Source organism: Serinus canaria, chromosome 1, assembly GCF_022539315.1.
Source record: "Serinus canaria isolate serCan28SL12 chromosome 1, serCan2020, whole genome shotgun sequence".
Taxonomy (NCBI): domain Eukaryota; kingdom Metazoa; phylum Chordata; class Aves; order Passeriformes; family Fringillidae; genus Serinus; species Serinus canaria.
Genome location: NC_066313.1, coordinates 88,315,081 through 88,328,956, shown reverse-complemented (window position 1 = coordinate 88,328,956; position 13,876 = coordinate 88,315,081). Strand labels below are relative to the sequence as shown.

At 40.4% G+C, this 13,876-nt stretch overlaps 1 protein-coding gene across 2 annotated transcripts in view; it reads right to left on the bottom strand.

The window, feature by feature from the left end:
- The window catches only part of RASA3 (RAS p21 protein activator 3), a 197,481-nt gene that overhangs the window by 59,742 nt on the left and 123,863 nt on the right, over positions 1-13,876 (bottom strand). For both annotated transcript variants that reach the window (XM_050980645.1, XM_050980641.1), the window contains one exon: positions 9,098-9,192. In XM_050980645.1, the coding sequence (XP_050836602.1) occupies positions 9,098-9,192 (95 nt within the window). The remainder of the gene's footprint in view (positions 1-9,097; positions 9,193-13,876) is intronic.

Genomic DNA, 13,876 nt, shown 5'->3' with positions numbered 1-13,876 from the left:
CAGAACAACTGTAATAACAACAAGAGTCTTTTATTGTAGTAGGTCTGCAGAGTTTACAAGCAGGAAAGATCAGACAATGCAACAGAACAAAAAAAAAAAGTCCATTTTACCGAAAGCTAAAACAGTGGCCTTATCCTGCTCAGAGAGAATCCCTCCTTTGGAGCCAGGGACTGAGTCTAGGCTCAGTCCTGCATATGAGGCTATAATACTTTCTTTCTTCTGAGAAAAAATCTGGAGGTTCGGCAATTCTGAAGCAGCATATATTGATTACTCAAAACATTTCCATTAACAAATATGTTTCAGGGTTGTTCCTAGAAGCAGCTATGCTTATTAGCACAACCTTCTCCTTTGGAAGGGTAGGACCCCTTTTCAAGGAACAAGCTGAAGGAGTGACAATTCAACTGCTAAGCACTTCCTTCTCCATCAGCTCCTGCTGATATGGAGGGTGGGTTCACAGGTGACACCTCCTTCCTAACCACATCTAACACCACATAATGGGGCCAGCCAGCTTCCAGTTATTGATTAGAGAAGCCATTGGATGACTGAATTTATTGTAGGGAAGCAGACAGTAATCAAAAGGAAATCAGCAACAAAAAACTTTTGAAAGGCCTTACTGAGAACACAAATTATACTATCCTTGTTAGATATAACCTTTACTACACACTCTGTTATCTGAAAACAAAACTGACTGCAAGTTGGCAAAAAAAAAGGAAAAAGCAGACTCAAAGTCCTGATTTTGTAGATACGGGGAAAGTCTGTCTCCAGCTGCCTCCTTTCTGCCTGGAATGAAGCAGTGAGCCACTGTGGATTGAAACACCAGAAAACCATAATAAAGCAAATAAAAGTACACAAATCTTACCTAACTGTATCATGTTTCCAGAAGTTGCAAATTTGTGGTTTAATTTAACCGCAGTACTTTAAAAGAAAAGAAAATGCGCAACCACAGATTATCCTGAAGTTACTCTTACGACAAAGTTCTGCCATCCAGGCATAAAGCAGTTTTAGCATCCTGAACAAGGCCTCAGAGGCACTGTTTGCAAGGTCACCAGGACACCACTGGGAGGGAGCCATGTCAGAGCGCAGCTCAAAGCACACATTTTGCCCTGGAATCTGACACACCCCACATGGAGCAGTGACTGTAGATTCAGATGCAACATCCAACCCAGATCAAAACAGATGCCATCTGGTTTTTCAGAGAAATATTTATGAAAAAGCACTCAAATACCAGGAACTTCCGTGCCTATCTGAGGCTCTAGAAGATGCACAGAAGACTGTCAGTCTGCCTAAGCTCAAGACAGAAGCCAAATCTACCCAAATTTCCTAAACCATTTTAAAGCAAGTATCAACCAGGCCTCCATCCTTTTTGTTACTATCAAATTTTTAGAAATCTTTCACTTTTTAAAAATATCAAATGAAAAGAACAAGTCTTCCCTGCTGATTTTAAACAAAACCTGAAAATATACAGTTTGCTTGAATATTAAGTATCAGGTCAATAGTCTTAATATCCAGGGCTCACACAGCATAATTCTCTTCCACAAAAGAACAACAGTTGATACCAGAAAAACTCCTAAGTAAGGTATTTGTTTACTATTAAACCTGCTGGACAAGAGGTTTGTGGTAATCCACCTTTCTACTTCTCACTAGCCTACCCAATTTTGCTGGGAACTTTCCCCCAAAGGTGGGAGGTGCACCTGGATGAAAAGTTTTTCCAAACATTTATTGCACATGGGGACACTTTTCCCAACACAGCTCAAATCTACTCATTGCTCAGTATTGTGGAAAGAGGGACTTGGACCCACTTTTGGCTCCTTATTCTTCATCCTGCCGGTAGAGTGTGACTGCAAGCAGTCTCACCCCAGCTCCCGGAGATGGAGGAGGGATGAGAAGTAACAGACCTGAGCTGTAGGAGAGGACTAGGCTAAGCAGGTGACATGAACCACAACTCAAGACTGACTCACGCCAGCACTTTGGGTTTTTTTTTTGGTTTTTTTTTTTGGAATCTCAAATTCAGGACTGTGATAACACTGGAGTGTTGGTTTATTTTCCCTTGCTCCAAATTGTCTGGAGAAATGAGCACTGGAAGAACTCAGCACTGCACAGAGACCATTCCAAACTAGGGAATACCCTGCACCCTGCTTTTTCAGTCTTTCCAAATTTTATTTCAGAATAAAGCAAATGTTATTGGGCAGATTCTGTCTACTCTGAAACCTTTTTACCCAACTTCTCAGGAAGTCACTTTCTGCCATCAGTAAAACTTAAAAGCAAACAAGAAAACTGAGCCAAACCCTAAGGGCTCACTAAATGCTGCCCTTGAGGGAGTGGGAGAGGAAAGATCAAGGGTACAGCTACTGCTTTAGGTAAATCCAGCCCTGCAGCATTATCAGCAACCTCACATAAGGTCAGGCCTAACAGCATGTTTGAGAGCAGGAGAGGAAGGAGTTTGTTTGCTGTCTACATTTACTGCTTGTAGCAGCTGCTCCTTCCTTTAGAAGAGGGCAGCGGGCGGCTGGGAAAGGTCTAAGGATCATGCTAGAGATCACAGCCTGCCTGCTGGACCACAGAGCAGCTCCCAAGAAACTGGAACAAAACCCAGCTGATTGCTGAGCAAAGTGCAGCAGCTCTATTCGCACTGCATGGATTCATAAATGCTAAGCAAAGCGGAACTGCTATCTGCTTGCTCTCCATATGTGCAGGCATGTCAGAATTGCTCAGGAACTGGCAAACAACTTCACATGGCATAATGTTAACCTTCCTGTTTCGCTAAAGGAAGAATACTGCCATATGGTCAAAATCCTTAAAATGAATCATATTTTCTTCTCAAATAGTTTGATGGGATATAATATGTAGATGTTGTAAGTGAAAGAGTTTCATTCCCCCAGATAAATTATGTTCTGCAGATCCAGCCCCACGTATGTCACTTTAAAACCATGTACACTCATCCTTCAGCAGGAGGTGCCCCTCACCACAACAGACCAGCCACTGAAAAATATTAGACCAAAACTTGATTAGCTGTCCTAGCCCTTGTGCTGTTAAGTCTGAATACTGTGCTCTTACATTTACACAGGAAGTCTTGCCACAAAGCAGGATCTGTTCAATAGCTGCTCTTTCCCTTTACCACAAACATTATTTACCATTGCTGATGCATGGTTCAGTTGTCTCAAATAATCTTGTCAGTAGGCATTTAGCCTTGAGATTCTCCCCACCCTATCAAAACAGACATGTCATCTCTCGTCAAAACAACCAGAAGACAGAAGCTTAAGTTCCACTGTTCAAAATATAGAGGGTAGCACCCATTTATTTCCTGTTTGGGTTTGAAAGCTGATACCAAACCTGGAAACAGCTTCTTCTTTTTACCATTTGCATTTACCCATGCTTACAGTAGGTTGCACAAAATGCATCAGTGACTCATTTTTATGCTGGAAGTGTTTAAGTTCCAACACAAAGATAGAAAATATCAGTGTTGGACAGTGGGCATGCAATACTCTTAACTGTTCATCGGATAATGTAATTCTATCAATTACTGGAGTGAAACTGCCCTGAACAGTTGCTCCTAAAGACAATTATATCTTGTATCTTCAAATATATATTCTTAATTAACAATTAGCAACAGAGCCTTCACAGTTCAACACAACTTGCTCCACACAAAGAGCACTGATTTATATAGAACAGAAAGCAAGCAGACATGGGACAGTCCTTGGAAATTTCAACAAGGTGAATAAAAATAAGAAAGTAACACTTACAGCTTCCTCCACAAATCTGGGATAAACTGTATTCAGTCTTCTGTGATGGAGAAGATCAGCTAATTAAAAAATTTGTGGTAAAACCTTGGCTCTGATGAACTCATGGCAAAGCTCCCACCCCAGAAAGGCCAAGATTTTATTCATGAAGCCTGACACTTGGGATACAGATTCCGCATTCAACAGGAAGGTGTTGAAGAAAAAGGAAACATTTTTTTGAGGACCACACCATGCCTTGGCTAGATTCTTCTAATATACAGGCAGCATTTCAGAGCCAGTAGTTATGTTGAGCAAGACAAAAGGATTTTAGGTGTACTCTCCAAACATCCCCATAAATAATGTTTTTCACTAATGAACTACAGTACACCACAGGACACAGTCCATATTCAAGAACAGGCATGTTTAATCAACAATAGTCAAAAGCCTGCATAGACAAAATGTGAATGTGGTGAAAGGAAGAGGAAAAGCTTTTGGTGTCTGAAGAAAGTACTTAACATCAGTTAATCTTTGGCACAAAGCTTTGAGTACAGAAGGTTAAAATCTGAGACAATTTGCTTCCTCAGTGTTGGTTATCTGCCCTTTACATGCCTTTTATTTTTATTAAGTTGAGAGCCAAACAGATATCTCAGACACATCAAAGTTCTTATGAGAAGGAAGGGGAAATGAGCAATTATCAAGTTTTAGTCAGACTTTTTTTTTTGCCCCAACAATGACTTTACATAAGACCTTGAGCATAAATGGCTTTGGAAAAGCATTCTATCATTTAGAACTGAGAACTCAGTTGTAAGAGGACATGACTATTTCACATTTGTCAATGAGATGGAGGAAGTAACTCAAAGCACACTTGAAAAGGGGAACTTTTAAAACAAGTGCTGCACAGGAAAACATGTCAGAATAATCTAACTCTCTTTGCAAGTCCCCCCACTTTGGCATATACTGTCAAGACAGGTTTGGAATATGTTGGTGTATATAGATATTAATCAGAATATCTCTGGATCTTTAACCATTTCACTGATTACATGTACACAAAGAATGTTTAGGTGACGAAGCCCAAACTTCACAAAACAGACTTGCACTATGAACTTAATGTGAAAAAATATTAAGGGGAAAACTACTCAAAACGAGGAAAGGCCTTTTAAAGACTGCATGTGCACTTGGGCTTAAATTCCCCTGAGAACACATGGACCACTGAGAGCATCTGTCATCTACAGCCCTAGGCAAATATCCGAATCAGTTACTGTTGGGTAAACTTCCTTCTGTGAAGAAAAGGAAAACATTCATGGATCAAAAAAGAGGTACACACAATAGCATGGCTATTTTTGCTTCCAGACCTCAAAAAGTATGACAATGAAGACAGCAGGTCCTGAAAGACAAATGACTAAAAGAAAAGAAGCACGTCCCATATAAAGTGTGCAACATCGTGCTCCTACTGACCTCAAGCAGCTTACAATGTTGTCTCTGCTGCTGCTAGCCTCTCCCCTCCAGCTGAAGCTGCCTGATTGTTCATAATCTTTTTCAATGCAAAAGTTAAACCATTTTCAGTAACGACTCAATTCCTGTTCTACTTCTTACTAAAATACTTTGGCTTGTGTACTGTCGGACACTGGGCATTTAACTCTGGCACAGTACTGAGGAGGAGGCAGGCTCCATCAGAACATGGGAACTTAAAATTCCTTCAGCTAAATGCACACAAGACTACCTGGTTATAGCTTTCTACCTCCAGAACAAGTTTCTCAGTCTGGAAAATTAAGCCATAAATTAAACATTAATGGCTGCTGTCTACTTCCATTCTGTACTCTATAGAAGAAAGCTTCCCGATCACATTTAACATTTTATTCTACATTTAAAAAGGAAATATTCAGACATCATGTCATTTCATATTTGCATGCCAAACACAAATACAAGCTAAAATTTCATCATTTGTTCTTCACAGAGCAGCTCAAACTTAACCACCTAGAGCACAACTGCTGTTTCATTACCAGCTATATCTCAACAGCATCCAGGGTATCCATTGACAGGACTAGAGCAGATTATGCAATGTGTTATCTTCAAACTAGTGAGAGCAAAACCAGCCAGTAAAATGTGGGGGCACTGATGTAGCAACAGAGAAAAAGCCTGTCAACTTCAAGGGGCAGCTACAGCCCACTGCCAACTGACACAGCACTGTGCTCTGGTAGATACTGTTTCCCACTGACTCAGACAAGGGGAAGTTCAGATGCACCTGATGATGCTGATTATCTCACCGGGTGGGTTTGCTAGACCAAATGGTGAACCAAACCCACAAAAGGCATTGGGTGGGTTGTAATGCCTGCTCTGCATCTGTGGGCTGAGCAGCTGCACAGCCCCACCTGTACTGCTCCATGTGAGACTGAACACAAGGTGCGGGTGAGATCACAGGTTTAGCAGCACTCAGCCCAGACATACAATGCCCTCATTTCTTCTTCAACATGAGCAATCATGCCAGACTCCTTTACTTGCTGTCAAGCAATAAATGGAGGTGGCATTAAAGCATCTGACAGTAATACTCATATCTATGTAGCCTGACAATCAATGTAGTCCCGCTGTCAGTAACATCCTTATCTGCAATAAAATTTATGAAGCTATAATCTCACTCCTGAATATAAAAGGCACCTTTATAAGACAGAAAGAATTGGCAATGTTATAAAACCGTAAAACTAGATTCAAAGTATCAAGCTAAACACCTTGGAAACAATCTGTGATGAAGTTATACAACATTAACACTTACATACTGATTTTTAAAGTATACAGGAACTCATATAAATGAGGTACAAACTATGCTGAACAAAATATTTAATTCCTCTCATTAAACTTCAGATAGCTCAAAATATCAGTTCTTACATTACAAATGTTATTATCTATAATTTCAAATCAGTCTTTCTGTTCTCAGAAATGTGGTACCATGTCCCAAAGTGGACCACAAGAAACACAGCATCCAGTATCACTAATATTTGAACAATCCATTGATTTTAAGGTGTTTTTCAGTTTCTGACTGTGCTGGCTACTCCTCTTAAAACCTGGGTATTTTCAGACTTCACACAGGGTAATGCTAAGTCCCTCATAGGTTTATTATTCTTACACAGTTTCTTTCATATCACAGCCTAATGTATTAGAAATAATTAGAAACCTGGTCTCCTTTTTCTTTTTTAATTTTCAGTCTGACTGCATAACCCCAAGCAAATCACATTCTTTCTGACATTTACTCTCACTATATTCAAAGTGTGGGAGTGACAATACCTTACCTCAACAGAGTGCTGTGATGCATAGCTAAATAGCCATGAAGTGATCTACAACATGGAAAATAGCACAACAGCCACTGGCTAACAAAAGCAGAAGATGCAGGAGTTTCCTGGCCTACAGCTCAATGTTTAATCCACTAGATTGTATTAGAAAAACTGCTAGAATGATAAAACTGATAGTTGCCACATTAAGACTGCTTTTGTACTAGTATTTGCATGATTCACTGCAAACGTTAACTATTAAAAATTTCTTAAACTATTTTTTTTAAAATTGAAGGAAAACTGAGAAACATTGTATAAATACCCATCATTAACACAAGAATTCTATTTTCCCCTACAAATCATGAAGTGTTTAGGACAACTGAGATACTGCAAATGTAAAAGATACAAACAAAAAAAAATTCATTTGGCTATCTTTATTTACATAAGAATTCATAAAAAATATTTACAAATCTGCTCCCACTATTATGGAAAACCAAGCCCTCTTGCAGTCTCCACATAAAGATCAAGGAGAATTTAAATATATGGATAAAATTAGAGTATCATGTAAATAATATTTTCACTACTTGTAATAAATGCTTATTATGGAGCCCAGAAACAGCTTTTAAGAGCTGGGCTCTAGTAAGGATGCAAACAAAAGTGATAAACTGCACAATTATGAAGAGAGAACATGCTTCCAGCAAATCCTGTGCTCCTCATCACTCATAGCTAGAGCTATCTGCACCTTACATTAGCACTGCTGTCCTAGAAAGAACCCTGGTCTAAAAAGCTTCCACAAAGTCACTCTGTATAAGTATTGTAACAAAACAAACAATGCAGAAGCTTATCTAAATATTGGCTTTCTTCAACTGATACATTACAAAGGGAAAGTTTTCATATCCTACAGGAAATAAGCACTTAATCTATTGTTCTAAAGGCACTGTCCTAAGAGGCTTTGGGGTAAGAAGACAGGGACACACCAGGGTAAACAGAATAGATCTCATAGTTAAAAGCCTGTTAAAAAGCCTTTCCATCACCAGTGACACTGAAATGTGGCATTAAAGAGGATCAATATTTTACAAGAGAATGTCACAGGCTGAAGAGGCTGTCCTGAGGCTTTATTTGTATCACATGAACAACAGTGTATTATTTGTCTCTCCAAATGAAAAGAAAACTTAATCTTGCATGTATTTTCACATTTGCTTCACCATACATGACTACACTGTATGTTGGAATGTGTGTGCATTGTAAGTGTCATTTTCCAGCCTGGTATATGTGCAGACTTGCACACACACTGAAAAGCCAAGACACCGTGTCCAACCCCACCATACAGAAGTATCTACATTTCCCCTTGCATTTATCAGAGACTTTTGCACATGCCAGACATTCATGTCTCCTCCTAAACAAATACTGTGGTTCAAAAGTGATCTGTAACGTATACTTACAGGACGAAAAAAAAAAAGTAGCTAGCACAGTATCTTGCTATATAATTTTTATTTTTTGCTTTGTTATAATGATTATTTTCACAAGACCTAATGTCACAACAGAAAACAGAATCTGCTTCAAAAGAAGAAAAGTACAGAAAGGGGACTCACACTGTGTAGAAAAATTTACAAAGTACCAAACCCTAAATGTAATTTAGTGCTGAAGTAATACAATTATCAGCATTCCCATTGTATGGAAGAGGGCCTAGAGATCTGGCAAGGAATGTTTTTCACATTTAAGATGTACTTGTTGCCATTCCTGTGGCAACCTGCCAACATAATTATTTTAAGCAGTACCTGCAGATACTATTTTCAAGACGGCTCCACTCCCTGAGGTATCAACTGTTATTTATAGGGCCTGAAGGTATTCAATACTTGAGATAAACACACCCTCCTTGTATCAGTGACCTGATAGTTCACATTGTTTTCATTACTTCTGTAGGCAGAATCCTGACCCCCAGTGATTTATGCACACTTTTAATCCACCCTACACTTATCACCAAAACCCAAACCATACTAATGGGCAACACTTCCTTTTTGTAGGGAAGCAACATATCTGTCCCAGAGCTGTGAAACCCATGAAACTGCCATGGCCTTGTTACAAATACTCTTTGCCAAGATATTTTTTAAACCATCTCACCTGTACTTCTGAATCAGCATCAACATGCTGGAGTTGAAACCAGGTGTCTCTGTTATGATACTTCTGCAGATCTTCTTTCTGTATAGCTACCTTTCCTGAAATAAAATAAACCAGAAGCAGAGTTTAAGACATGCTGTAGCTCCACCAAGACGCATTTCCATCAAAACCAAGTTGCAAAACAATGGTTTAGGTAGGGCCTGTCCTATTCAAGAAAGGCTTCAGAGCAAGGAAAGATTTTTTGGAGGAATACTTCTTTACACAATACATAATGATGAGCACAATACTGATGGATCATACAATTCTGATGAGCATCTTTTTCCACTCCATTTTGTGAATGACTTGAAAATTCCTAAAGTCCTACTCACCTAACAGAGTGAAGCACTGGACACTATGGACAAGCTTGTAAATATGCTTATAACAAAAACACCACTATTACTTCTCTGACATGCAATTAAACTTGTGGGAAGAAAAGCTTGGAAAACGCTGCAGAGAATTTTTTGTGGCTGATGTCTGTAACAATCCCAAATTAACAGTGCCCTGCATATGCTATTGCCAACAATATTTTAGGATGAGGCATTTCACTGTATAGTTTTGTAGGAGAAGGGAAACAACTAGAAATGTGAAATCACTGCAGATTCCCACATCTGCATTTTGGGGCCCTGTCAACCCCTCTCTCTCACTCAAATCTTTAAGACTCAGCATTACACAAGCCAGAGCCACGCAAGGGCTATCTCTGACTCAAGAGAAAAGCCAAGGGGGAAAACCCACACCAAAACACTGAAGAGTTTTAACTCTTAAATTTTTACACCCCTCTTGCCACTATCAAATTATCTGTTTTGGTAGGTACAGTAACAGCACCCAGCTCCACACTGTGAACCAAGAGCCTGCATGAATGCAAAAATGCAGAAATTTCTGTCCTAGCCAATCTCTCTCAGGCAATATGTAAAGCACTCTCTGACGGGCAGTGAAACTTTTTCCAAGCGTCTTTCTTTGTATACACAAAGCTGAGTGTGGCATGCCTGAGGAGCACGTGATCCTCAGAAAGCTGCTTTGGGTTGGGTGGCTCCCCAGGCACTGAGCAAAGCAGCATGTTTGAAGTGAAAGAATCCAGGGCAGTCAGAGACATTGACACAGCTCCAGGAAGCCGGGGTTCGGCAATGTGGTTGGGTAGATTTCTGCTGCTAAAGTGAGTTGCTCACACACAGTTTGCAAGCACTGCTTTGTTATAAAAACACAGACTAACCAAATGTTGTTAGATAAAATTCACCGATGGATATATTTTTCTGGGAAAAAGAGTGCCAAGGCGACCTACATTCATGTAGTTTGGCCAGATTTGTTAATACATTACCCCAGCAAATGTTAACAGAACACATTTACAAAGAAAAAAAAAAAGCAAGAGCACACGACCAAAGACTACAAAAATGGAGAACAAAAAGCACTTCCCTTCAGAATTCTAAAAGCTAATAGAAATCCTAGCAAGTTTTTACACACCAGCATTCCCTCAATTTATGGCCTTTTCCTTTAGCAGGATGGCTTTATCCAGCCCTCCTGTTTGCTGGGCTATGCTCCATACCATGTTGCAGCTGCATCCTTCTGTCACCTCTGCTATTTCTGATGACAGTTTCCAGATTTCCAGTCCGAGTTTCTAAACTACCTTGCTATTCTTCCACAATTGCCATCCATGGTATCTGCCAGGGTTTCTACTCTAGTTTCCCTTTCAGAACTTCTGATCCATTATTTCTAAGTCTGGTTCGTTCTGTCCTCAGCACCATCCTCTCACTGCTTGGCTTGTGGAGATTATCAGATCCATCTCCTGTCAAACATTTAACTAGAGATTAACAAGGGAGACTCTTTATTGGATATGCAGAGCAAGCCACTTGAAACTTCTTAAAAAGGCAATAATTAAGTTACACAAGCCTACAAAATACTATGGCAAGAAGGGCAAATAAGACATCTGAACTGTGCTAAACAAAAGACACCAAGTTATTCTGCTGAGAATCCATGGGATGACGACTGTTTTTTTTCAAAGCTTCTACTTTTATTCTCCAACCACAGGGGTTTGTGGGGAACCTAGTTTCTCTAAAACACTTGGAGAGGAATACATTGAAATGCATGACCTTCCACTAATTGCTTTGGAGCTCACTTGAAATTGTTTACTTTCACTGCTTGCTATCCTCACTCTACCCTTTAATCTCTTGCAGAAATCCTCCACTCAACAGCAGTGTTGCACACACTTTGCAAACACCGTCAGCCACCATCACCTCATTCACAGCCACCTCCCCTGTAAGGAGTGCCCTGCAGAAAACTCCGGGATGCTTTCCCAACACCTGCATCTGTTCGTGGTGTAAATGGTGTGATCACTGCCCCCTCTTTCAGCAGGGAGTTTCACTGCTCTCTGCATCAAGGATGGCAAGGTAACCCAGATAGGTCTGGCCACAAAGTCAGTACATGATCATGACTGCAGCATAAAGTGTTCACAGGCAATGGCACGTGCCTCCAGCTCTGAGGGAGTTAACGTGCTGATACAACTGTTTTGATTAGGAAACTGTTTGAACAGCACTGTTTGCTCTGCACACAAGCAAGTTTTATTAATGACTGAAACTTATTGACTGGGCTGGCTGTTATCCAGGGGTTTTCATTGCATACCAAATGATCCATAAAGAAGAAAAATCTACTAGGGAAAAAGAAAAGGGTGGCAGTAAAAAAGGGGCCTACAGTTTGGCCAGTCTAAACATATACAAAGATATATTACTGATAAGGCAGAATGTTTGATCTGCCCTGTTAAACAGCTCTCTGCATACACACAGAGGAGCTTCCCTCACAATTTGTTAATAACTCTTCACCTGCACCAGCCATGTCCATATGCTCATCCAGCTCACATTCCTCCTCCTCATCACCAGACCTACATAAAACACAGTGCGGGTGCTGAGCATGGACGTGTTTCTGCCCTGGTCTACACAGTCACTGCTCTTCCACTGGCTGACCTACATCTGACCTGGCTCAAACAACTTCCACAGCACCAGAACTAGGCTAAATCTAGGCCAATAATCACAAGCTGTTGGCACCTGTCATTTGACCTGACACTACACTGTAAGAACCTGTAATTCTTCCTGAAGATAAACCCGACACGAGCGGTCAGAAAGATTTACCACCACTCATTTAGGGGATGTTTTCCTCCTTGTGGTTCTTCAGCCTGTTCTCAAACTCGAGCCCATTGTCTCACACTCTTTCTCAAGACTTGGGTGGCTTCCAGACAGGATCAAGAAACTCTAAATCTTGCACCTGAGGCACCCAGTCACTCCTGCTGGTTTCCTCACAGTGGCCCCAGGCTGCAGAGTCTGCACCTGATTAAGCTTTTAGACACTGTATGGGAAGAGGCAGGAAATAGCCAAGCTTGTTGAACAATGTAAGGTGTAGTTTCAAAACTTAGTATAAGTTACATTTTTAGAAGTTAGATTCTCAGCAATAACCAGCAAAGATGAAGTAAAATTATTCTTCTCATCTGAACTAATTTCTTTCTGAAGCCTGATGCTCACCAGGGCCTCAGACTGGGGGAGGGTAGGAAAACCTCACATGCCTGTGTGTTTTCCATCCATATGGCAACATTTTCCCTATGACCATCCCCCTTCGCCACTCCAGACTGAACAGATCTTCACTGCAACATTTAAATCCTAAACTCTGTGTTCAAAGCAAAGGTGCAACATGCTGCAACTGAGCTCTTCCTTCTGTGAAGCTTTCTTTAGGGAAAAAACAATATACCTATTATTGAGGAGACAGCTTACAGATTAATAAACTTACTACCTAGGCCTTGGGTGGTTTTAAAGCTGCAAATTCCACGTTATAATCCCTGGCAGAAACTGATTTAAGAGCCTCCTACATTCTCCACCCATGCACCCCCGTCCTCTCAAGCAGGGCATAGTGAAACTGTTGAAGAAATCAAGCTAATCTAAAAAAACCCCAAACAATGAAAAGAAACATTCTGTGCAAGGAGAAGAGAATAAGAAAAAAGTTTCATTGGTCACATGTGGGTGGTGTTGCCATTTTTAACACAAAGGTCATTTCAACTGACTTGTTTTAGAGCTTCCTCACTCAAGAGCCACATTACGATAGGTAGAAGAAGGCAGCAGGAAATCTGTGATTTGGGCACAGAGGCAGAGATTTTGAACAGAGAAGGGGAGGAATTTCTGGCTATACTGCCTGGGAAAGTGCTTGTGGAAGCACCACACCCTCAGCACCCATCCCTCACTGGTTACAAACATTTTTCCAAAACAAGCCAATGCAGCCCATTAAACTGTCCATGAACATGCCTAGGCTTGTTAAGTCAGGGTCAACATCTCCATATAAAGACTGATAGAACTGATAATTTGGCTCAGGCATTCTCCACCCATACACAACCACCTTCTGTCTGCATTACCTGTTGGTGACAAAAGGGTTAGGCATTGGTTGAAGGATTACATCCCACCTTTTAAGAGTAATTTTCTAGTCTGCAGATGAGATATATGGATATTTATGACAGATGACAGACTAGTAGAAAATTTATTTACTGATAAAGCAGCACAGCAGCAAAAGGAAGGAAGTTTGTCCTTTTAAAAGGGCACAAGCCTCTACCTGAAACATTATTTTACAGAAGTCTAAAATCAGAGCATTTCAAGAGCTCTTGTACCTTCTCTTTCAGTTATCTTTATCTTGGAATACCTATATAGTGAAAACAACATAATTTTACACACTGCTGCCAGGTGAGCTGATATATTATCCTTCATTAACAATGACTGCAGTACA